The sequence below is a fragment of the Phlebotomus argentipes genome, unplaced genomic scaffold (genome assembly GCF_947086385.1).
Source record: "Phlebotomus argentipes unplaced genomic scaffold, Phlebotomus argentipes genome assembly scaffold_18, whole genome shotgun sequence".
Taxonomy (NCBI): Eukaryota; Metazoa; Arthropoda; class Insecta; order Diptera; family Psychodidae; genus Phlebotomus; species Phlebotomus argentipes.
The window spans coordinates 5104073-5130167 of record NW_026776177.1 but is presented as its reverse complement, the minus strand read 5'-3'; the positions used below and the strand labels follow the sequence as shown (position 1 = coordinate 5130167).

Here is a 26095-nt window from a genome sequence, read left to right as displayed (position 1 = left end):
AGGCAATTTTGCCTCTTAAGCCCCATCACTGGGCTGAGAAATGGATTATGGAAATGAATTGGCAATCTTCATCTTCGCGCGATGCTTTTATTGATGCACGAGTAAATAATTTCATTTTAATTATAACATTCTGAGGCTGAGGATTTTGCCACCCAATCAACAAACTTGTGCTCGCGCACTTCTATTGGGGCCTCTGACAAGGGGCACCGCATTGCCAAACACCTTTCCCATGCATCTCACTTGGCGGACTGACACGACCCCTCCGCATATCGTAATTGCTGATACATTTCAGATTATTTACATTGCGCCGCGGCAGTGCAGAATGTGTACTTCAGCATTATGAATTGTGGATGCAGAAATACACACACTCAGAGTGAGAAATACTGAGAAAAATCCCAGACATTTCACATTAATATGGTTGTTACCTATAAAACTGTTATGCAATTGTAATTGAGTGCAGGAGGCAAGAAATCAGCCACTATAAAAAGTCGATGTCAGTTGGAGGAGAGAAAAAAAGGCGCACAGCTGAATAGCGGCAGAGAGTGAAACTGTGTGTCGAGAAAAACATACATATATAGCTTGTGTCATTTTGCAAGTGGATGAAAAATCCCAAATGCAGAAATCCAACAGGTGGATTGTCTCTCCATCATCATCAACCGGAAACGCCGCGCTGGTCGTCTTCGCTGCACGCGAATTGACCTGGATTTTGGCCTTTGTTGGCTTAAGAAACTCGCAGATTCCCATCATTGTCTCCAGCAGCCCCGAAAATCCCACTTTCGTTCTCACTATTTCACTTTTATCTCTCGGTCCAGGTCAACCTGCAATATTTCCGCATTGCCTTTTTTTTTCTCCACCACTTTCGTCTGGCACGACACATTCTGGCCGAGGAATTCCCATCTCGAATATTACGCAAATTTCATGTAGGCACGCGTGAGTTGTCTGTTGTGCCCCGAAAGCCTCCCCCGAACGCTCAAGATACACACGAAAAAAAAAGAAAAAAGACAGCACTGACATTTCCTCATCACGAATCTCGCACAGCCTCAAATGATATACCATTTTGCTGTACACCCGCGAAACGCAAATTCTCGCCAAGTTGAATGAATAGCAAAAAAGGCGACTCAATGAAAATATCACTGTTGGTAGAAAAATGGAAAGTCTTTCGTCGGAGCAACAATTGAACTTTTGATTTGTGGGAGTTTGCTCTGGAATAAGCGCTATACATATCATTATTTTCCAACCATAATTGAACATATAATTCACTCTGCCGTGATTCCTTCGCCGAGATAAAGTACAGTGGCGGCTCTCTTCTGTGCGGACGCCCAAAGAGGCGCACCAGGTATAATGAAGTGGAAAAAATGCACATTATGATTTCGTAGATTTATCTCAACCGCGATGTGTTTGTCGAGATTACAGTTTTTGCCGGACAAAATGACTCTATTCACTCCGCGTTGCTCCAGATCGAGCTCAACATGAAGGGAACTTAGATAATCCTAAATAATTCAGCACCAATAATTACAGACTCACTGACAATTTAGTCGACTAAAAGTAAGTCTTTAAAAAAAACGAGTGAGATGAACTCTTAATTTCGGTATCAATTTAAGTCCGTTTCACTCTTGGAACCAGAATTTTATCGCTTGGAACAAAACATTGGAAAATCCTTTTTTTTCCGAAATCGACTTTGTTTTATGCATGAAAACTACTAAATCTTAATCCTATTTAGAAAAAGAAGAAATCGCCTTGTATCAAGCATACCTCAAAATTTTATTAGAATGATGAAAAATGGTTAATTTAAGTATCAATTAAGTGGAATATTTCACGGAAATATTCTTTATTCTATATTAATCTATTCTATATTAATTTGATGCAAAAACAGTATCAGTTTAAGTTTATTAAATTCAGGCTAATTTCAAGACCTGAATTCAAGAGTTTTTCACTCGAAATCTAAGGACAAAAAACACGTGCTATTGAAGACACAATTTTCCAGATCAGGTCGTCAAGTGAGACAGAGCGAAGGAAACTTTCTTCTTTTGTGATACCGCAAAGAATCCGTCAATCGTAAAAAGAGAAATATAGACTAACTCCCATGTCATTACAGAACTCAATTGCTTTCTGCTCCAGTTTACACTTGATAGCTCTAAGATCTTCAAAATCTCACTCTGAATCTCCCGAAAATATGGAGATTCACCGTGAATGAGAAAGAAATCTGCCGAAAATGGAAATTATGTAAAAAAAAGAATATCATCCGTGGCGAATGAAAGAAAATTGAGAAGCAATTCAGCACCACCAATTTAATATTGTAATTGAGATGGAATTGTGCAACGCGTGAGCACGAATCCTGGGGTGTTGAGAGTGAAAATAGAAGAAAAAAAGCCACGATTGAACTTCCAAGAGTGGCTTTTGATCAGCCAGAGATTGTCTAACCACCTGATGCAATTAAATCTAATAACTTGGTATGAAATTTAATTAAAATTCACCCAATGTTGAGTGTTTGCTATCTGGCTGGAAAATCAAATGTTTCAGTTCCACAAGACGTGCACTTGCCAATTTGAGAATCTGGCTCAATATTGTTGCTTCGCGCGAAAGTTATTTTGATATGTTTTATTTTTTCCCCCAACAATATCTCTCACGTGAAATTCCATTGGTAATCAGACCATGGCGATTCTTGCTTGCCAACTCGCGGAGAAACTTCCATAAATGCTGTGCGGTGTTAAGAGTGGTGAGTGAGAGAGGAAAAAATCAATCACCTGTGCAATATGACATTTTGTGTAGAAGGTTTTCTTGGATATTTCTTCTCTGGCAGAAGTGGGACAAAATCTTGCCAATTGGTTAAGTGATCTTAAGTGATTTTTTTCTGGGAGCGCGCATGGCTAAAATCAATTAAAATTCACCTCTTGAGGTGGCAGCTCATCAATAAGCACTTGGTAAAATATTAAATCAAGTGCTGTCGAAGCATAAATCAATGCCTCTTTACCCCCAAAGAATCTCTCCTTCCACTCCAGATTGCATTTAGAAAACCAACACACACACTTCACAACAATTTCCAAATACTCTGCGGCGAAGTGAACACAACATTCCGAGATGAGGATGAGACACCCTGTGATTGGCGTTCGACGGCCATGAATCCGATTTTTAATACAAGTCGACGTGTGTCAGCGTGAAAGTGAAGGGAATTATTTAAACAAGATTCCACTCAAATTACTTCTTCTGGAGCATTGAACGTTCGCCTCTCTTGCAAGTCATGTCTTTTGCGTTCTCGCGTGAGCCTGAGAATCTCCGATACAACTTTGTAAGTCATAATGTTTTTCTCGGTAGTCGAGCATGCACAGCCATTAATTTCATTATATCCCAAAATTCACTTTCATCCCAAAATTATAACTCCCTCCGAAAATTGTCTTAATTGAGACGATGCAAATGCGATGGAATGCCGTGGAAATTGAAAGTCCTGCTGAATATTTAAAGGCACAGCATCATCAATTGCGGGAGATGTTGTGTGTGAAATGAGGAGAAAGGGTTAAAGAGTTTGTGGTGCGAAAAAAAAGAGAAATTGTAAATAGTGAATCTGCATGGTGGATTTTTCTCCTCCTCTTTTGTAGCACTTTTTGATATTATATTTGCACAATTCATTTCTTTCACGAGTCGTTCGCATCGCGACTCAAACTGTGAATCTCTTTGCATACTTTGCAACACAATTGGCCGAAAGAATTGAAAGCAAATATGAAATAATGGCCATTATTCGCGGCCAGAGGATCTGGGCAGGAAAATGATGCGGTCAAATTCATCCAGAGAAAGTCTTCCCGGCGGCGAATATGCAAGTGAGGTCAAAAGTACTTGAGGAGGTCAAGCAAATTGCCACAACAGCCTTTAACCACACAGCAGACTTCGCAAGCACGCACCTCGTTAACTTTGGTACATGGAATTCAAAAGTAAACAGCAACTTATGAGCAATTGACTATCAATTTCTTGCAGCTTCATTTCCTCGTGTCTGCAGCCATTCTTATCGCGATGTGATCGAATATTATCTCAATGTGGAAATCACCTGTTCGGAGCAGCTTTTCGATTAGCCATCCATTAATCTCGCTAGTGAAATTCCCCTGCACATAATCCTCATGGCATATTTTCCACTTAATCCCCATCTCATCGCCAGATATCGAGACACTCGTGTGATTTCGCCTTGTTCACTGATATCGATCACCGACTAGAGTTGCTGAGAAGATAGATTGCAAAAATTTCTTTTCTTCTGCACAAATGTTATGTGATTAAAGAGTCGTTACAACTGTATTTATTGATTGCAATTGAATTATTTTTGTCTAAGAAGGCAAGAAGAACCGAAAAATTCACATTAAAATCAAGAAAATTGACAATAATGATGTTCTTAGATTGTTTAGCAGAAATTGATTGGATTATTCGGATCATTAGATTGAGGTTATGTGTTTTTGGACATTTTTGAACTTTTCTGAGGAAAACGGTTTGACTTTCCAAAGCATTTTGCGAACTGCAAAGTTGCAACGATCCGTAGTAAATCAGTAATGAGGAAGTGTTACAAAAACCATCGTAATCTTCCATCTGCAACTCGAGCAACTCTGATATGCACCTGATTCACTCAGTGCTTTCCAATTGCTCTCCATATCGCGTTTAATTCTTCAATAATGGTATGCAACAATAGAAAATACACAAGCATTAATCATGTGTCAATAGAGCCGAGGGCGAAAATGCGCCTCGAGAGAAGTCACCCAAAGAGACTGATCGCCTAACGCGATTGACACACGATCGATTTGTTGAACTGAAAAATAAATGAGATTTCCATCGTAAAACCGCGCGCGGAGTTATGTAAGATGAAAAAGAGCAATTTCCTTATAAAATCAGCCACACAGTGATTTTCTCAACTGATATACTGGGTTGTGGTGCACAAAAAAGGGGACCATTTGCACCTAAATTGATTCACCCAACAAAGTTTGTTTGCGCGAATGTTGTAACACGATGATCTTTTGCGATGGGAGAGACAAATAAATCACGATAGAGAGATGATTTCTTGTGTCACACTTCCCAAGCGATTGGCGGCAAATTCACTTGGATTTGATGACATAAATTTTCATATTATTATACAAAATGTTAATTTCACCTAAAGATGTCCACATAATTTCCAAGCGATAAATGCCAACGACGACGATAAAGGTGAAGAACGCGGCTTCAGATGAGGCGTGTGCGAAAGTGAGAAGAAAAAAATCGACTTGCTGAAGGGTTTTTAGCATCTTTCGACACTGCATTGAGAGAAGTTCATAGCATAATCTGCATTCAAGAACAACATCAGCAGAAATGGTGTGTTTTGATTGCTCACATCGCGAGAAATGAGAGGCTCAGAATCGAGTTTCTTCATAATGCGCGCAAACAGTATTTCGAAAAGTGTGTGCGGGGAAAAAAAGCCTCCCAAACGAGACATTCACGCACAGGAATCGTGATTGCAGAGACACCGGAGATATCATTAGAAAATTTTAAAAGGCAGGTCTTGGATTAAAAGTGAAGCAGTGTGTATTTCTTGTTTTTCCTGCCACACTTCTCCATTGCACCCAGTCACAAAAATACATAATAATAATGCTGCACAGCGCGCTGCAGTGCGCGAGTTTCATGCTGGAAGAAAAGCCACTTTGGCGAGGTGGAAAAAAAGGCGCCATAATTAGAAATTACACATTTTCATTGCTACACAAGCCGCAGCAACTCTGTTTGTGTGTCTCAGAAAACATTAAAGTCAAATGCGGAAGCTCAGCCGAGCATAAAATGCACTCTCGAGACTGTCTTAATTTCAAACAATAATCATAAAAATTCACACTTTCACCTCTCTTCACAAAATATTGCGCCAAGGCGTGTGGCTCTCAATTTAACCATTACACCTCATATCAAGAGGCAACAATTGACGAAGTGGGAGAATTTTGTGAGATTTTCCATGTTTCTCCTGCGATGCACGAAGATTTATGTCGTGAGATACAGAAATCCCACTCGAAAAAGAAGTCCATATCATGCAAAATAAACCGATTAAGAGATTTACTGTATATGTGCTTCTAAGCACAAAATTCCATTTTACAAAAGTGGAAATTTGTTCGTTAAAAGTGTGAGATTTTTATCTTCACATCTCAGCACTAAAAATCAAATTAATATTGTTTGCCAAATGTGATCACAAATGGAACACTGTTCAAATCTTTGTCCGATTTGCATCGCCTCTTAAACATCCACAAATTGACTTCTCTAATGATATAATCATTTCGATTCAATAAAATTAACTCTCACAATTTTCTCACCTCACCATTTTCTAGGTTAATCACTTTTGCGACTGGCGAATTGACTCAGGAAAGGCACAAAAAAGGCAGCCAGAAAGAATGTGGACAGCGTAAAACAAATCTCGCCAATAATTTAATAACAATCGAGTGCAATTGTGAAAGAATGGCAGGCGCAAAAAAACGTGGCAATTTGAGTAAATTAGTCAAAAACCATCCATTGAGGGGTGCTTTTTCTCCAGATAATTGAGTTGCTCCCAAGGGCAAGATGTGAATTTGGCGATTTGAGTGCATCGCTCACGAACCTTCCTTTGCCATGCCTAAATTGTCGACATAATCAACGTGTGTGCGCAGAAATTTCACTTCCATTTGACTGGTAAATGCGCGCTGTTGCGGGAAGGAAGAAATGCCGCCACAGATGATAAATCATTCTTGCCGGGATTCTTGGGGCGAATTGGGCAGAAGAAGAAATACGGTAGAGATGTGAAGAATTTCTTCCCTTTTTCATTGCACCTCTCAATTCTTCGATGCGATCACATTCACGAATATGAGACTTTTATTGTGAGATCGATGCCCTGAGAGAATCTTTTTTCACTCTTGTGCTCTTCCTCTTGTGCGAATCTCATGGCAATTTTTCATACGTGCACTCCAAGGGGGAAATAATACAATCAGAAGTGGTTTACAATTCAGTGGAAGTATTTGGAAGTGGAAGTACTTGAATATTTTCAATGTGATGCATTCAAAAGTTACTAAAAAGACTCGTTCTTTGAATTTTTCTAGGTTATGTTATGACTTTAAAACAAATTTTGTCACTAAATAACCTTCAAAATCATTAATTCTTGTGTTTAAACTGGTTTAATTTGAATTTACTGATATAATAGTAAGTGAAATCTGATGAATATCACAAGTTCTTAATGTTAAACTGGTGTAAATTGCGCTAAGATTGAGCATAACCTCTAAAATATTGTTACATAATACAAAATTGTCTATTTCAAGACCTATTTGATTAAATTTTTACCCTAATATAGCACTTAAATTTGCATTTAAGTATTCCGAATAAGTTTCCTTCTAGAATTCTTTTAGATATCTTCAGGTAATTTCTAGGTTATGTTCAAAAGTGCGTCGTTTTATAGAACAAAGACTCCTGTAAGTGAGAGTTCAACCGTATTATCTCCCCCTTGGCGCACTCGAATTTCGCACAACAGGGTAATTTCTCGAGGATGATCAGCAGTGGCTTCTGCCGGAGATCTTGAGATCACAGGTTCCACCCTGTTCTGCACTTTTGCCTTGTGAAAGGGATTAAAGTCAGCTTCCTGGATACAATTAATGACCGTGGCTCACGAACATCTCTCAAAATTATGTCCAAGTCATTATTTATTAATCAACATTGTGCTGCGCAATGGCAAATATCCCGCACTGTATCGAATTTTATCACATTTCCACGGCAGTCAGTGTGAGAGAAAAATCATCGTGAGCACCTGATTGATTATTCATCAAACACCTACATTGCCTTGTGAGCCAATGCAGAAAGTTTCAGAGCTGAAAAATGAGAGTGAACTGCAAATTGAGAGATAATTGAAAGTGCCTCGCGGCTAAAATATTTTTATGAGAAATTCCCTCCGCGCGACTTTGCGCGCAGGGAGAGAAATCTCATCAATTTGCAAGAAAGCATCCAAACGTGTGAGGAAAAAAAACTTCCCATTGTTCAAATGGGCAAAGGTTAAGTTTCAACACTCTTTTGGCCATATGTTAATTCATTCGTCAAGTGGACAAGAAGAGAAAAAGCGCCTCTAGACCTCAATTTTTCTGTCGCCCAAACTATTAGATAGAAATTTCTCCGGAGTGAGAGTGCATGAAATATCCAATCAGTTCCATTGATGGTGTCCATCTGGAAATTTGGTGGCATTTCGGCAGAAAAAATCAACAAAAGAATCTCTGAGGTATGAAAGAAAAAAAAGCAGAGAGTTTGCATCATCTTTCTTTTTTTTCACGGCGTATTTCTGTGCAAATAATGTCGATAAACACTCGCAGAGTTTCCAGGTATTTTTTATATCCAGCAATGGTGTCTTCTCTCCACTTCAGACCCGTTAATTATTCGCCTTAAGGTGAGATTTTGCAGTCAAAAGAATTCGCTCTTGAGTACCAAAATTAAATGCGAAGTTCTCGATTAACGCCGTGGAGGTGAAAACGTGCCCTTCATACCCTTCAATTGTCCGGAAATTGACTCTCAATCAAGGACCTCTTCTTTAATTCACCCAAAGTTAATCGCTCTGCAGCGTCAGGATTTTTCTGACTGCAATTCTGAACTCTCGTGACCCTGTTAAGACACCAAACAACACTTATTGAGAACACTTTCGATTTGATTCTCGAGCTGCAATCTCGTCCGGCCGGCAGATAAATTATTCGTGGCAAATAAATTCGCGCACAACATCCCGAATTTCAGGTGAATCGCGACTCTCCGGCGAGAGGTGTTATTTTCGAAAGAAGCCATTGCACTGGTGCCGATGAAATCGGCAAATTGCACTTCTTTGCATCGCATCATCTTCTCTCTTTCACTTTTCTTCGACTCTCCTTGCATTTGCATACGCGCTTTGTGGCAATTTCTCTGCAGCTGGCAAAGGACCGAAAAATTGAAACATTCATTATCTGGTTGGTAACTTTTCTTGCTGACAACTTAATTATAAATTATTCCCGCACTGTCCGCTGCACTATATTGTATAGAAGAGAGAATGTGATTTCTCGGGTCTCTCCCACTTTTCTCCCTCTCTGGTGTTTGTTGGGTGTCTTTTTTTCTGCAAGTACAATTGCTTGGCATTTTAATTGAAACACTTCTCACGCACCTTTGACTCTTTTTTCCTCCCTGTCTCGCCTCTGCAAGATGCCTAAGCTAAGACTTTAGTGTCTCCCACCTCTGCATCCTTTTGTCTTTGCCTGTGCAGCTTCTTTAATTAGATCTCGCCCCGGAGCTTCTATCCTCCTCTAATCGTACATGATTCTATGGCTCAACGGACTGAGGAGTGGCGGCAGGTGAAAACGGGCAATGTGGCCAAGAAATTGGCTTGGGTGTATTCACGACTCGGGGCGCCAAAAAGTGGCCCTCCAACGAGATCTGCGCGCACAAGAGAATGCTGGGTAACTTTATCCGGTCACAAGGCCGTTCACTATTATTTCGCGCTGTCGCCGATTGGACTTCTCATACACTTCCACAGCATATTTTCATGTTGCGTGTTTGGGCACACACAACAATTGGATTAATTTTGCGCCAGAGAGAAAAATGCGCTTGCCAATTCTTGGACACTTCGCGCCGTCCAGAATTCGGGTCATGTGGCTTTTGTAGTGCAATTGCAATAGAGCTCCTTGCATCATCGCCCCTTCATTCGGTCTCATGCCTCACGTCCGACAGACACAAGGAAGTGGGATGCAGGGAAAGAATAATGGGTGTTCCGACCTTGATGCCTCCGCCATAAATGAAGGCAACCATCTGGCTCATGCCGCTCGCCTTTCTTCTTCCTCCAACTCCTCCTTGGGATGCAACACCGAAAAGTGGCAGCGCGAAGAGACAAAAGGCAGGGGAATTGAAGGGAAGATTTAGCTGATAGTGCGCCAAACTAATTGCCCACATCACCAGCATCAAATTATGTGCGGCAATTTTGGCACGTGTCGCAATTCGCGGCGGTGCAAATCACTCAGGCGACATAATATTCACCGCTAATTGAGATATTCAAGCGATATTAATTAGAATTGACTCAATAACACCCATCAAGTCAATATTGCATCACATAGAAGAATACCAAGTGGAAAACATTCTCGGGATCACGATCGGAAACAACACGGCACATTTTCTTACGCTGCGATGCTTATTTTTTGCTTCACAGCATCACATTTACCGCTCGAGAATGACTAGTGAAGAATGTGACGCGGAATATGGAAACAAATCACGTTTTTCAACCACTTTTTACACAAAACAGCACAAGGAAATATTGATGGCAAAGGCATTTTTATGAAAATTGACAAATCATGCACACAAAATTGACTTGACAAAGAAAATTATTGACACTATAAAACTTTCACACTTTTTCTGCATTTTATGATCTCTGAAAATTCAGCTAAAAGACCGAAATAACACCTTATAAAAACCACACGATTATCATTATGGCACTGTTCATTTCTAGGTCAGCAAATGAATATATCCTGGATCAAGGGGCAGATATTATGGTCGAAAGAGGTGTACAACTTTTGTGACCAAATATTTGCAATGCAAAAGAATCTTTTTCAACAAATTGAGGCATTTGTATATTAATTTTGCTTAAAACAATCAATTTTACTGCTTTTTCTAGGTTATGTTATTTGAAACAGATTTTGGTGATTAAATATCCCGCAAAATCATCAAATTTGGCAACGTTAGTCATTTTTCATCGAAAAAATATCATTTTGATTGAGAAAAAGCTGAAAAGTCAATCATAACCTCAAAAATGTCTATTTGTTTCATTATTTCAAGATCAAAATTAGTCCAAGAACTGGTTTTAAGCAGGATTCACAACCTCACAATTTAGTCAGAATTTTTCTAAGCATTTCCTAAAGGCAAAACTGAAGTGTTGAAGTGGAAGTTCATATTATCTCCCCCTTGCTCTGGACTTGTATCCATAATTTCCGGGATGATCTTTGACTGACAAGTCGCGAGAGTGATGCTGAATGAAAGAGAAAGTCAACAGCAAAATGCTTTAGCTAATCTCCTTGCACGATTCTGGAGGCCAGAAAAAGCCTCTTCTTGTCAATTCAGCAACGCCCAAATCTCTCTCTCTCTCTGTCCATGACGAATTCCAGTTCCATCAAACTGTGGCAGCCGCACGAGAATGTGGCTAAGAAAATGCCTCCCAATTAGATTAATGAATACATTTGATTTGCTTCTTGTTGCATTCTTTCGTATGGTTGGCGTGTTAACGCTATAAATCTCTTGTGTGTCTCCATCATAATCCATGTAATTATTATTGCTCCATTTTCCACTGGAAAAACGGCTGTAGCATTGGCAGTTCGAGGACTTGGAGACTTTAAACATGCATTACACAGATAATCTAGCGATTGCTTTTTGTACGGCGCGAGCGCGCGCGCTTTGGACCACACCTTGAATTGGGAGCTCGCCAGATGTATGTTATTACCAGTACAAATATTGGTAAATTGTGGTGCAATTGAGGTAGAACGACAAGAATTCTCTCACATATTTGCCACACTTTTTTCCCTCCTTTTGGTGTTCTATGCGCGCCAATTGTGTGTCATTTCGCAATGGCAAAATGACAGTATATATGGGAAAATTTTTTCGGGTTCGTCACTTTGGCGAGGCATTGGAGTCTTTCCTCCGCAACTCTATGCGTTTTTGCCCCAGCCAACACCTTTTGTACGACACACCGTTGCGTGATGGCGAGGAAAAAAATCATTTTCCCATCAGTTTCACGGTCAGTTCCGTTTAGTAAATAGAAGAGAATGATTTTACCCAAATTGATGTCCCCCATTAGCTGGGGATTTCGTCACCTATTCTTGATTCGTTTCACATTTGGATACTTTTGTGTCTGTGGCATGTCTTGGATCTTGACATTTCATCGCCTCAAATAGACTCCGGCGACCCTGGGAGGCTCTCTCTCTCCCATGCCGATGACACTGTTGTCTTCGTGACATGTGCAATGGGAGCATCAATGGACGCCTCCGCCTTGCCATTCTCTCAAATTATGCTCCCAATTCACCTGCCTTTCCTCCCATCTCCTCACCTTGACGCGGAAATTACCTCATGCATTCATTAATCAATTATATGCTGAGTTCCTCAACTCATTAAGTGGCTGTTATACACCAAATTTCAGCCTCTCAATTCGATACAGTTCCTGTCGCACTCTTGCAAAAATCTCTCGCGCGTTTCCCGCGCGCATGTTGTATGCCTGTTATATCTTTTATTTATAGCATGTCCCATACATTCTACCACTATCTGCCTCATTTTTCTTCACCATGGCGAGCGCGAAACGAAAACAACTTTCATTTTTGCTCTCTGCACAATCGATCGCGATTTCAGGCCGCGTGCAGAAAATCGCGAGATTATTCTGCGGTCTGTGTTGAAAATTTATACAAATCTCTTGAACCACCATTATTCAATTAGATTCCACTGGAACCGAAAACTCCTTCACGCTCTCTCTCTCTCTCTCTCTCTCGCGTCTCCACCTTAATTGGACACTAATCCACTTGCACTTGTCTTGTGGGGATGAGGAAAAAAGCTGCTCCATCATTGCTCAATGTAGTCCAAATATTCCGCCATGGCGTGTCGCAATTTCCGAACTTGCCAAGTGTAAATTAAACTTCTTCTCTTTTTCGAATGGTGAGACCATAATTAAATCACTGCGCATTGCAGAGATCTAATTACTCAGAATTAGCCACACGGCGCAAACATCATCAGCCGTGATGCTGGCGCAGAGATAATGTCAAAATCCTAAATCTTCAAACGAGAGACGCATTGCGAAAGAGTGAGAGAAACTTTTTCAGATGCGCCTGTAAAAATCGAAGAAGCGTCCGTACGTGAGAAATTGAGATTTATTGCCGTACGGCAAGAAGTGGCCGAAATTGTGTATTTGTCTACCATTGATGACCACTCACAGTGGCCGATGTGCACACAGTTGCAAAACAAATAACACAATTTACATAATTTTTAAATGTGCCGCCAATGATGAGAATTTAACGATGATCCGCGGTGTCACTTTCACGTGTGCGTGAAGCAAAAAACGCGCTACGTGATTGAGCTTCTTGACCATCATATATCCATAAGCAATTTCCCCCTACGAAAATGTCTGAGCGCGGCTCATGCAACCGTGTTACAGATACGCGATCTTTAATCTTTTCCACTCTTCGGCTTCCTGGCGTGCGTGGAAAATTTGCAATGGCTCATCACTCGTCCGGAGTCTTAACAACTGTTGCTCACGTGCAAATGTCATGAACTCGAACTCTGCGCCATCCAACACCGAAAGTCTTCCTCGGCGCGATTATATAATGTCATATCGAAGACCCATAATTATGCAATTGCCGAAGCAGTCAGCCGCAATCAGAGTGTCAAATAAATTGTTGATATATGACCCAAGTGGGCGGCACTTCAAATGCCATAATTGCATATCGCGCAGAGTGCGAAAAATTGCGGGGTGGCTCGCGAATCCGTTAGACAATATCATAATTCCGTGCGCGAGAATTTGTAATAATAATTTGGACTCGATGTGCCGCTCACTGTGCTTCTTTCTGCCAACTGTTCTTCGCCCTCTCGCTGTCCGTCGCCCATCATTGTCGCAGACCAGCAAACTATTGGTATTCATGGGCCATCTTCCTGCCATGCAAACAGGAAAAACCTCCCGCCTTGGTCAAAGACCATCAGCCGCATTCGAAGCTACTTTATTCCACAAACAACATTGGACATGATGTGAAAAAATTGTCTCTCTTCGCTGTCTTCAGCCACACATTCGGTAATCAGTGATTTGCATTGGAATTCACAAGTGGGAATGAGTAATAAGACATTTATAGAGTTCGCAGAGTTGAGGACAGACTTGATTCTTGAGGATCTCTCAGTCAATTTCCTTGCGCCAAGGGAGAGATGATGCAGTCAGAAGTGGTGTACAGCTCAGCGGAAGTAGTTAAGAAGTGGAAATCTTCAGAAACTTACAATTCACCTTACTTAAGTGCTTCTTTTGCTGAGAAAATATTCCGATTCTTCAGGTTCCTTTTGATTTTTACACAGAAACTATCATAATAATCCTTTTCCAGGTTATGGTGCGCTTCAATTTGCACTCTAGCGCAACGATTCTTAAGCTAAAGTCGGAAAGATTGCTAGTCATTGACTGGATTAAGCACTTTCATGCAATAAACATTGTTTTTCTAAGCCTGTGATGCCAAGAAACAGTGCAAATTGTGTTGAAATCGAACATAACCTCAAAAATATTTATTTGGAACTTGAAAAATGCTCATTTAGAAAATCTTAAACTCCTAATCAGCTATTTTGAGTTCATTAGAAAATCAAAAGAGATGATTTTGTGATACAGAAAGCTTCCAAACTGAGTCTTTTAGTGGAATTTTGAGGTTATGATCGGAAGAATACACAAAAAACAGTTTCCAGTGAATAATTAGAGTGAAAACAGTCTGAAATGGAAGTGCTGCAAGTGTCAGGCGAATTTGCGCCACTCTTGCATGTCGATTGCTCAACAAGCATTAGAATTAATCCTTCCGCTCTCGCGATGACCACATAACATCATCAAGAAATCAGAGCTCAGTATAAAAATTGCTTTATTAGGCCAATTATTAGATAATGAGAAACTGTTTGGAAAGAGTTCAATTTCCAATCTCCGATTTGATCGGTGAGATAGTCATGAAATCACCTCTTAGATTTGGTATTTATGATGGGAATCAAACGTTGAAGATGTTCCTTTTGTTGCGTGTGCAACCATCATCGATTAGACACTCAATAGACCGAAATTCTTCGACATCTTACGGAATGAATGCGCGGCGCTATGTGAATTTAAATACAACGCGCTCGCGCGCGCACCTTGTTTTATGGAAAATTGCATAAACGACACTTTGAGGCGGAACGTGATTAATTGACGGGTTTGGGTTCTCTTAAAACTCTGGTGTGACCTACTTCCGCAATTTTATAATTTTATCCCCCACCCATTTGGCCTGAAATTACGCTGCACTTTGCGACCCCTTCCCAAAGCCAGCCCAGCGCAAATCTCGCGCGTATTATGTCTGGGCGCCGATGGTATACATACGATGGGGTGACGCAATTGGCTTGCACGCAAAAGTATTGAGATCGTTACTCTTCAAAAAATAAAGGAGATGTTTTGTAACATTTCAAAATTCCCTCTCTTTCGCTCCCCCAACAATTGCAGCGTCTATTGTGCGGGTCACAATAAAATGGCAAGTGCAGAAGAACAATGAAATGCTACCATCGAATTAGCATCTCACCATCATCATCTTTGGCAGAACACACATCGTGATTTGGTGTTTGCCTGGCAAACTGCACAGCCACGTTTCTCGCGATGTTGATATTGAATCTCGCTGGCCGTTTATCCGTATCAGAAAGCCATCGTGATATCTTTCTTCTCAAATTGCGAGCGCCAGAGAGACACTTCTGCGCGCGATGAGTTCTTCATGCCTCGGGACGCAGAGTTACGCAATTGCGATGCCCAACTAATAGAAAAGTAATTGAATTGGCCACTTATCGCGAAATATCATCGAATCCAAAGTGAATCTCAATCTGTGCGCCGATTGGCCTCCTTTCTAGCGGAAGTTTCACTTCAATTGTACTCTCTGTGGCCAGAAGAATGCCTTTGAATTTGAATTGCGAGGCAATTGAGAGATTACTTGGGAGATTGTTTATCGAAATCGAGAGGCATGCTGCTCTTCCCCTTCTCCCTCCCACTTGAGGTTGAATTTCACCTCTTACTCTGATGGCAAACAAAAAGATCAGCAGGAGATTTCAGCGAGAGAGAGAGAGAGAGGGACTCCTTATAAGTCAATCGATTAATTGAACACTGTAATTTGACAGTAATTGCTCGAGTGAAATTACCATACAAGAGATTCAGTCAAAATCACATCTAATGGTGTGCAAAGTGAGGAAGAAATCGTGATTGACGAAATAAACAGAAGAAAAAATCCCTCAATCGATTCGAGTGGGTGAAAAAGTCCGCCATTTGAGAAAATATAGCGACTAATCTGTCTTGTATCGCGATATGAGAGCAGAAGACACGCGAACGAGATTCACTGCGGATTCACTCGGGCACGAGAGAGGAGAACAGGTATGAGGGTCGCCTGGGTAGAGTTTAATGGTTCAGTTACCTAGTTTTCTCTATCTTCAAGTCTCTCTTGCGCTATTATTATTTATTAGCCACACCAGCGCAGTCATTTATTGTGCACCTTGTGGCAATTTCTGCGCAACAGAAAGGCAAGCGGAGCTCTTTTTGCCGTTGCCCAGCAAGTTCTACCAGTTCAACTCTCGTTCTCTTCCGATTGACTTGATGATGATGGTCTCGGCACGCCAAGGAGTCATTTACAAAGAGCCCCGTTAATGCAATTGCCAGCTCAACTCACCTTGTAGAGTTTCTCCTTCTGATACCACACATCCTCCTCGTCCTCCTGCTGCTGATATGCGTGATCGAGGTTGAGATCGTCCCTTGAACGGGACAAGATTTTGCGCCTTGACACCATCTCACGTGGAAATGTGTCTACAGGACCGAGACTGCAAAAAAGAGAGAAACATCAGAGATCATTAGCCAGGCGAAATGATGAATACACCATTTACTGTGGAAATTATTTGTAATTTATTGAAAAAGTCCACAGAGGAGATGAGATTAAAATTAAACCGCGAAACCATCACTCTGGGCTATTTGTTACCTGTGCGAGTCAAATGGTGACGCTTTTTGCTCTCCAACTGACTTGCGCAAGAAAACACATGACTAGATAATAAATTATGCATATATGATGAAAAAATTTTCGCCATCTTTCAACCTCATCTCGACACTATTTCCCATCGCATTCACGGTTGTCCGGCAAAGTGCGTGGCGCGCATCCCCAGCGCAGGAGCACCACCTGATGAATGGCCCGGGCAGTGGTGGAATTATGTAAAGAGCCAATTATGTGTCCATCGTGATTGAATGCCAAATGAATTAGACGTGCCGTACGTCTTGTCAACGAACTCGCTCCGTCATTAGTCATGCCAGGCCCACGTTTGGCGCACACATTTCGTCAGAACGAGTATCTAGATCTTCTCCGGCTGACCAGCTGAAAATTCCCTCCTCGCGCGCACAAGAGACTCATCGGCAAATTGGTGGGTGAAGTTGTCGCACCATTAAAGCCGCTCGATGTTATTTATCGCACATTTTGTGTGGAAGTCTCTTCGCAGAGAATGTCGCCAAGGAGCAAATATCATTGAACTCTGGAGGTGCTTTTTTGAGCGAATTCTTCCCGTTTTCGTTGCTGATCGAGAGACGTGATTTGCACACTCACAGCCACATTTTTTCCCTCTCATCTTCTTGTATTTATCCCAGCCCACAATCCCCAGGAAAGCCACACACAAATTGATCCACTTGAGAGTTGGCGGATTGAGTCATATATCGGGACAAGGCGCGCGATATTATTTGCTGGTGTGATGGAAAAGTCAGCGACATACGGCTGAAATGGCAAACTATTTATAAACTTCCACGTAAAGCATAGAATTGCAATGAGAAGAATTTTTATGAAATATTTCGGTTAATGTGGTTGCGAGTAATTTCTTGAATACCACGAGAGTCAGGTGAATTAATCAGATTTCATGGCAATGCTGTATGTCACACCGCTGGCGTTGCATCACTCATGAGCAATTTGCAGAACGCCTTGACGTCACTTTCTCACATCCCATCATCATCATCAAAATGATCAAAATTGTGCGCGGTATTGAATGGCAGAGATATAAAGTCAAGTGATTTCACAAATCGCAGGGAAATTATAAGTATATGATTGGGAGGAATAATTGAAAATGCAATTTTGAAAATTCCATCCAGACTCACTGGAATGCCGCTCACGGCGTCTGACGTACTGGAATTTTGATCTTGATGACTGATCGCGCTGAGCTTAAGATCAACAAGAGAATCTCCACCACAATATTGACTCATGAATGATGGGAAATTCTGACCAGAACTTCACCCACAACATGACTAAGCAGCAACAGCTGACTCGGAGTAACGAGCTGTAGTGCTAAGATGATCCCCGAGAGCTGATAAGTCTAAATATGGTTTCCGCTGCAATTTTATTTATTAATTTTGCCATCTTGTGCGCGCCTGCCTTTTTCCCATCCGCCGATCGCCGTGCTTTATTTTGAGCTCATTGAATGCACGATGGACGACACAAGTCGAGATAAATGCACAATAGACATGCACTGGGCGACACTCATGGTACACATGTAAGCCATCGCCAGTGACTAAATGATAAACGATCTCTTTGATATGGAATCTACAGCTCCTGCGGGCATTTTCCTCCCGGCATTTCCCGCCATCTCAACACTTGCCCATTCCCTTGACGTCCTCTATTCATTTTCCATCCGCGCAAGACCGCCAATTCCGCTTTGCAATGTTTGCCAAGTGGGAGGCAATTTTGCACATCAATAAAATATTCACTCACGATTCTATTTTATTTGTCGTCTCGCACTGGCGTCTCCTATTTCTTTGCCTTTGCCCGCGACTTCTTATTCACCTCCTCTCTCGGTCACTTTAATGCCAATTCCACCCACATCATCAGCAGGTCAAAGAGGCGCTTGCCGCTCTCTTTAAACACATTCAAAATATGAAATCCACATGCGGTGGAAAAAAGTGTTAGATGAGAAAATCAAATTACATAAAATGCAAATTGAATGATTCAATTTCTATTCTTTTTTTCTCTCCTCACCACTTTGCAGCTGCTCGGCATTTTCTACGGCATTATGCATACAAAATGTTAGAAAAAGGTCTTTCTCTCTCTCTTTGAGAACAATTTGGTTTTGCGCTCTCTCGCAGCATAAATCAATTGAAATTCTTCACACTTTCCAGACTCTGTCTCTATTTCAAATCAATTTGCACTTCCACGTTGCGAACTTCCAGCCTCAGAAACATTGTGAACGGTTTGTCTGGACAGTGGAAAGTGGAGAAATAAGTACCAGTCTCTCAGGCCACCAGAATCAATCACTTGTGCCTATTATTGCCACAGCCAGTGTTTATTGTATTGCAATTTGCACGGTATCATCAAATGACTGTGATTCGCTGATACGATCGCACACTTGGAATCAGTAGCATTGCACTCCGCCAGTGTCAATGGTAAATTGGACAGGAAATAGTAGAAATTTCATTCTTTATTCTTTCCGTTTTCTTTAACTGATTGTTGCACGAAATGGAAAAAATGATTGGAAATTCACTCCGCGCAGCTGTTTGTGCCTTTTTTTTCTTCACACAACACACTCACGGTGCGACCTTTTTGAGACTCCCTAATTGAGATATTGAGTATAAATTCGTCTCCGCGGCAATTGCTACAAATGTCCGTATCATTGTTGAGTGCGCGGCGTAAAATCCACAAGATTGCGTCACATCCCACACACTTCTCTTTGCGCTGAGGCACATTTTGTATCTTTGTCGCCTTCGTCATTTCCACGGCTTTGATAGAATGTCTCCTAAGTTCCGAGTGGCAGCATAAGCGCTGACGACACTTTATTTATGTTCCTACTGATGTTCCGTGTCCATCTGTCTGTTGGTCACATATCAAAGAGGCAACAAGGCGGCGCAAAGAGGATCACGAAGAATGGTTAAATCGGCGGTAGGCACAAGACTTCTCCTATTCTTCTTCGCATTCACCTTCCCTTTGGCCAACAATTGCTGAACTCATTGCAAACTCCATGTGATTTATGATCAGCATTTTATCTGCGATATTAGTGTTTATAGTGTGGTGAAGGCACAACAAATGGCTCGGAGGGAGAGTCCTCGGGAACGCCCATGAGATAAAAGGGAATTTAGACTATCCTCATTAATCCTCCTACTGATCCTAAGCTTTCTGCTGGCAAAACTCTTCGCCAGGATGAATCATTGCACGCAATTAAAGTCAATTTCAACTACGCCTAGAGAATACGCACATGAGAGAACTTCATTTGCACGTTGACGAGGCGCACAGGTAAATTCTAATAAATCCGCCCACCAGTAAACAAATTCTCGCAGCTTTTACCCAACGTTGCATTTGAAGAGAGTCCAAATTAAAATTATCCAAACGTTTCACTCCAAAACCTTTTCACTCCGCCAGCCAACACACACAAGACCACAGCTGAATGTGAATTAACTAATCACCATTCCGTTTATGACTTATTCATAAATTTCCCTCCAACAATCACTTCATATACCGTACGTTTTATAACAATTATTTGTTTCACTTGAGCCTCTCTCATATCTGTACAACCCAATGGATGGAAGACTTTCGATGCAAGGAGGGAAACTTTGAAGAGGTTACGTGATGGATCTGACGAACATAGAATAGGGCCACCCGCACTAGAGGCTCTTGGCCACAATTCATACCGATGAAATGTGCAAGAAAAATGAATATTTTATAGAATTGCAACTGCTGAGCTACAATTTTAATCAATTGCCAACAAGAAGATGCACGCAGAGTTAACAAGTGTGGAGAAAAGGAGAGAATCTCGTATTTGCCTGATGTCTAAATATAATAGTAACAAATGTGTATTCATTATATCCAAATAGCCCAGCAGCTTCGGGCATCCGACATCAAGCAGAGAACCATCGAGGGCGCGAGTCTTGGAGATGCCGAAGATGAGGTGCACAGAAGGGCATGTCATGTTCAATTAATTACACGAAATGTTTCATCTTTCTCTCTCCTTCTTTCCACTCACACACAAAATCTATATATTCTCCAACTTTGTCCAGAAAGCCTTCACGCAGTGTGAATGCAAAAGGTCACCATATAGTATTTTTTCTCTCCACAACATCTCAGTTTATATCAAAAGGCATTTAGAAGAGACTCTCTCACGAAGAAATGTAATTCAAAATTGATTTGATGATTAACTTCGCACATTAATTACTCTGTCCATTAAACTCCATTTGCGGAGGAGGAAGCAATTGAGTGTACGAATTTAACCTTCACAATCTCGATCGACTGAGCGACACATGGAATGATGGATGGGCTCTGGACAGGAGAGAGATCTTATGAGGGACAGATCATCGCGAGTGAGATCTTTATGGATCAATTGTGTGCATGAGAGATTTTTATTGAACGAAAAAAAGCGATCATCATGTGAATGAGCAGCTCATGAGCGTCCAAGTGGCAATATTGTGAATAATAATAAATCAATTTATTAAATAGAAATCGCAACAAAGCGACTGCTTGCCTGCCTAATGAGACTCTTGCCACACTCATTGATCTTAATGCGTGAAGACCCTCCCGACCATCAGTCACGACTTCAATGGAAATTGTGCTGTATTTGTAAGGAAATTTATCGCCCTATTTGCTCAAGCGCAATTGAGCTAAGAAAAGAATGTCAATTCATTTCCACAGTCCAAATTTCTCTCTCTCTCGTCTCCGAATTCTCGCTCTGCAGCTTCCAATGACATAAATATTTAATCAGAATTCAATGCATTTGACATGATCTCACTTTATTGGCTTGACTTGGAGTAGTTTGTTGAGGGAAGAATTCTCTTCAAGCGAGCACAAAACAGCAAAAAACGACACTCGTAAAGAAATATTTACTCTGTGTGCTCACGCAGGAACCAGATATTGAGTAAAAATTCAAGTTTCCAAATACCGCGCGCATGATAATTGGCAAAATGCTGAGATAACCCAAGAGAGTCCAAGAATTGACTCTCATCTCATGTGGTCTTGTGTTTCGCCCCACGTTTGTTTTAAAACTGGAACAAGAGTATTGCAGCTTTTTCTGGCGTCTCGCGCAACCACACACTGAGAAATATGAAGTAAACCTTATCCTCAAGATTAAAATAAAAATTGACATGAAGGTCGTTATATAAAAATTCGTGTCTGTAAACGATTCCAAGGTGAATTGCAGACTATTCCAGATCATTGTGTGCGAAAACCCCTTTCACTTTGCCACCAAGAAATGCAACTCCACGCCAAGACAGCTGCACTTTTCCTGCACCGCAGCGTGGCAAAAAATACCCAAAACCCACCGGATTACTTTCGTTCTCGAATCGCAACACGGCAAAAAAAACGACTTACACTTTCAGTCGCTCTGTCAAGACATTGTGGCCAAAAGATTGCAGAAATTGAGTGAATAGGGAAGAGAGAAGCTCACTCGGGGAGGAATCTAATTCCCCTCATTCAAATTCTATATGGTAATTTGTCACAGTCAATTCGGCATTCCGAAATGCCACTCAAATGGAATTTATAGTGACCCATTTCGTGGCAGAGCTTTAACCGTTTAAGAACAAGCCGGAGTGAATTTAAATTGGACCCAAATGTCGTTAAGGCATCAGGCGATGTGACGATTTTATGAAGAGCGTGTCTCTCTTTTAAAAACCATGAAAGATTTTGATGATTGGAAATGATGAAGGTTTCCATCACACTCGAAGGAGTGCTGCATTATTGGGGGATTATAAAATCGCGCAGTGTCTTTTACGATGCCACTGCACGTGAATAGTCAAAAATTCCATTGCATAATTGTGTGTTGTGGTTGATGAATTGGAAAAATTCTCAATTATTCCATTGAGTTGTGCGTAGTCAAGGATTTCTGCCAGCGCATGTTGTATAAACAAGGTGATCTCTTTTTAGGAAACACACCAGGCGAGTCACTTTTATGCAAAACAATTCAAATTTCCACTTCCTCCGCCATTTCTTCCCTGGCCGTTTAACCATTTTTATATAACACTTTTCCGTAGATAAATTTAACGCCGCGCTACATTTAAATTAATTCGATTAAATGAGCTGAAAGTGTCGCTTTTTTCGAACCTAATGCGCGCCAAGTGACATAATCACATTGGGAGGCCTCTATTTCCCTAGATGAAAATAATTTCGAAAGGCAAAAGTGATTTTTCACTCTCTTTAATTGACACAACATTTGGGATTCCAGCATGTGAGATTTTATTCATTTCATTTCACACCTTTGTTAAAACCGTTTGCGGGCCAAAAACGGAAATTATCGACCTGCCGAGCGAACGAGAGAGAGGTTTTGGCTATTTTTTCCGCCCCAAGTTTTTTTTTCTCTTCATCGCCTCACTTCATGATGAAATTATCGAGAGCTTTAATGGTGCACAGTGAATTGCACTTAGACCAACATTCACTAGGCGATATGCGCGCGCGCGATGGAGAAAAAGTTGACCGCATTTTCTCCATCAAGACCGAATTTGACGCACAGATGATGAGAAAATGCCAGCGAAGAAGATTGCCGAAGAGATGATCAACCTTATGAAATATAGCATTTGAGAGCGCGCATCTCGCGAGGGGATAATTTCAGGTGAATACACAACATTTTTCGATATGAGAAGAGGCAGCAAGTCAAATATTGCTCGCGCGATAATTATCAAGTCACTCCCTTTCATCCCATTTTTCCCACCGCATTCAATCTCATGCCGAGGATCAATTTTCAATTCGATTCACGTGGAATTCATCATCAAAATCCCATCGGAGATTTCACCGATGCATTGATTGAGGAGGGGAATTTATTGAAAATATGCCCAGAGGTTGTGTTGCTCATGAATCAGCCCCAAGAACTCACCTATTTTTCGCACAAGTGTTGTTATCCAAATCCAATTCAAAGGCTATCGAGACACCCAAAATCCCCCCAATTAAATCCGCTTCAGCTACACTTGTTTTCTGCCTTTTCTCGCTCCAAGTCTCTCTCACTCACATTTGCACGACAAAACTCAAGAGTTTCACTTTGGCTGCAGTTGCAACGCCAAGAGATGTTCTCTCACACTGCCAGCGAAAAACCTATTCGGATTGGCAAGAAAATTTCACTTCTGCACCGATGCTCAATGGGTGATAAATGCTATCAGTGCGGAGGAAGAGAGCGATAGAGGAAAAGTTAATCATTGGCGCGGTAGAAAGGCGAGTGGAAAATCGGGTTCGTCGCCTTGAAATTGAAGTCTTTCGTTTTGCTCCTCGGCACAAAGTTATTGCTCAAGTCGCACAGACACGGAAAATTCCACCAAAGAGTGGTGGTGACAAAATTTTCTGTAGACAAAAGCCCCGAGAAATAAATGCAAATGCCTGAATTGAGAAATTCATAATTTGCCACTGGAGTTTAACTCGTTTTGACACGAAACACAAGCGCCAAAGTATGGGAAAAAAATAAGGAGATCAATTCGAAATTCAACTCTTGGCGAGGCGCATTATCAATATTAGCATGATTGCAGAAAGTGAAAATGACTTGCGACACCATCACAAACGAATATATTTTTCAATTCACTTCCGTATAAAGCTGTGAATATAATCTCTCTGTTGTGGCTTTTTTTCTCCTCTATGTCTCTCTTACAATTGCCCATTGAAAGTTAATGTATGAAATATTAATTTTTAATTACACACGGCACAAATTAATTCAGCAACCTTTTTTTATCTCCCCAGGCACGCTCTTTTAATCTGTGGAGCTCAACACAAAACTTTTCCTCCTTCTCAGCCACTGGGATTTTCTCTTTTTTCCCGCGCCGTCACCACACAAGCACACATCCAAATCCTCGCGGTCTCTTATCTGGCAGATTTGCCCATCGGGAAGAACGCGCGAAAAACTCTCAAGTGCGCCCCGTTTTGCAACTCCACAGCGCCTCACGAAAGGGCCAAGACGTGTCCCTCCGCGGTTCTGGGGTCCTCTGTGAATCTGGCCGTGTCCCGAGCAGGTCAAGCAATCCAGCACATACTATGGACTTAAGCAACGGACTCCGCCAAGAGAGATGCCAAGACGTGCGCACCCGACAGCTTTCGCGAGTAAACTGACGGCAAGACGCAGTGGTAGGAGATCGCGCAGCGAGAGTTTCCTCAGCAGCCGCGCTCGCGTTGCTTTCGCGACGCCGCGTGACGTCACGAGGGGAGAAAGTGCCCGTGTGACGTCACGCGATGGCACACTCCGAGATCAGCGGTCAAAGCGATAAACCCCAAACAGCCTTAATGATTGTCTTTAGCCGCTCTGCGCCGCAATTGCGGTTCATCACCTTCACATGCAAGTCAATTGCATCGCACTGTGCGGCCGAGAATGTGGGTTAAAGTGCGATCATCGCAATTTTCCCATCCCATTTTTCTTTCACTTTCATCCGCGCCAACAATTCCGCCTCACTTTTGGGCACTTTCAATTTGGATTCATTACTCCAACAGACAAATTATCTTCCTGACAAGCTTTACTTTACATTCCAAGATATCGCATTACAATCAAGTTTATCGTGTTTTCGAAATTGTCTCAAATTTCCTAGACTAGATTGTCAAAAAGCCGTTTTTCTCGGCGGCTTATCTGGGTTTTTTTGGACAATTTGCCATTCATCCCAATGACAATAAAATTAAGAATCACACTATGAATGAGACAAATTGTTCTTTTTTTCTCTCTGTCTTTAATTGCCATCAATTAGTTCGCATTAGAAAGAGAATCAGCAATTTTTCACGTGTAAAAGAAAGCCTTTCATCAACAATCGCCCAAGATTTTGCACAATCGACGACATAACGGCGCCTTTGGTAATTGAATTCTTGGTAATTTTGCCATCGAGAAACACAACAAGAAATAGAGGCATTATTATGTGGCTTTTTTCCCCCCACCCAAGACAACCCTATTTTTCAGCGCATGAAAGCAAATATTTGCCCAATAGAGGGAAAATGATTGATGAACTTATTGGCTTGTAAATGTGGGAAGGACAAGGAATTAATTAAAATGTTTTGCCTTTGGACACACCATCGCTAAGAGGGAATTAATACTCGCCAAGCCACCCGCAGTTTCGCCACAATGTGCAGTGGCTGCGGAGAATTTTTATTGCAGCAGAAATAGATAAATGACTCCTCGCGAAGACCAATTCTTTTGGCCATTGACAAGATTGGATGAAGCCCAGCAGCTTCCAAGAGTGAGAGTTTGTATAAATTTGCATATCACACGATTTTGTTGGCTTCTGAATTGCACAGCGCAAAAGCTTTAATAATAATACTAAATAAAAGAGGAAAACTTTCCAATTGTTAGTGCAATTTTCACGCCCAATCGCTAATCCAACGACTCTTTTGACAGCTATGCTAATAAATTTACAATATATAATTTAGATATTAGCTTGAAAATCCGCTGAGATGTCAGAAAAATCTCTTTCCACTTTATTGGGCACGACATTGAACTTTTCAGAAGTATGTTC

General features: G+C 41.3%; 1 protein-coding gene across 1 annotated transcript in view; it reads right to left on the bottom strand.

Annotated features, from left to right (window-relative positions):
- Positions 1 to 24553, bottom strand: part of LOC132259034 (uncharacterized) — a 54021-nt gene extending 29468 nt beyond the window's left edge. Inside the window, exons 1-3 of the mRNA XM_059756572.1 lie at positions 24330 to 24553; positions 23500 to 23714; positions 16365 to 16512 (exon numbers count right to left, since the gene is read on the bottom strand). Of these exons, the coding sequence (XP_059612555.1) occupies positions 16365 to 16481 (117 nt within the window). The 5' untranslated portion in view covers positions 16482 to 16512; positions 23500 to 23714; positions 24330 to 24553. The remainder of the gene's footprint in view (positions 1 to 16364; positions 16513 to 23499; positions 23715 to 24329) is intronic.
- Positions 24554 to 26095: the final 1542 nt, after the last annotated feature.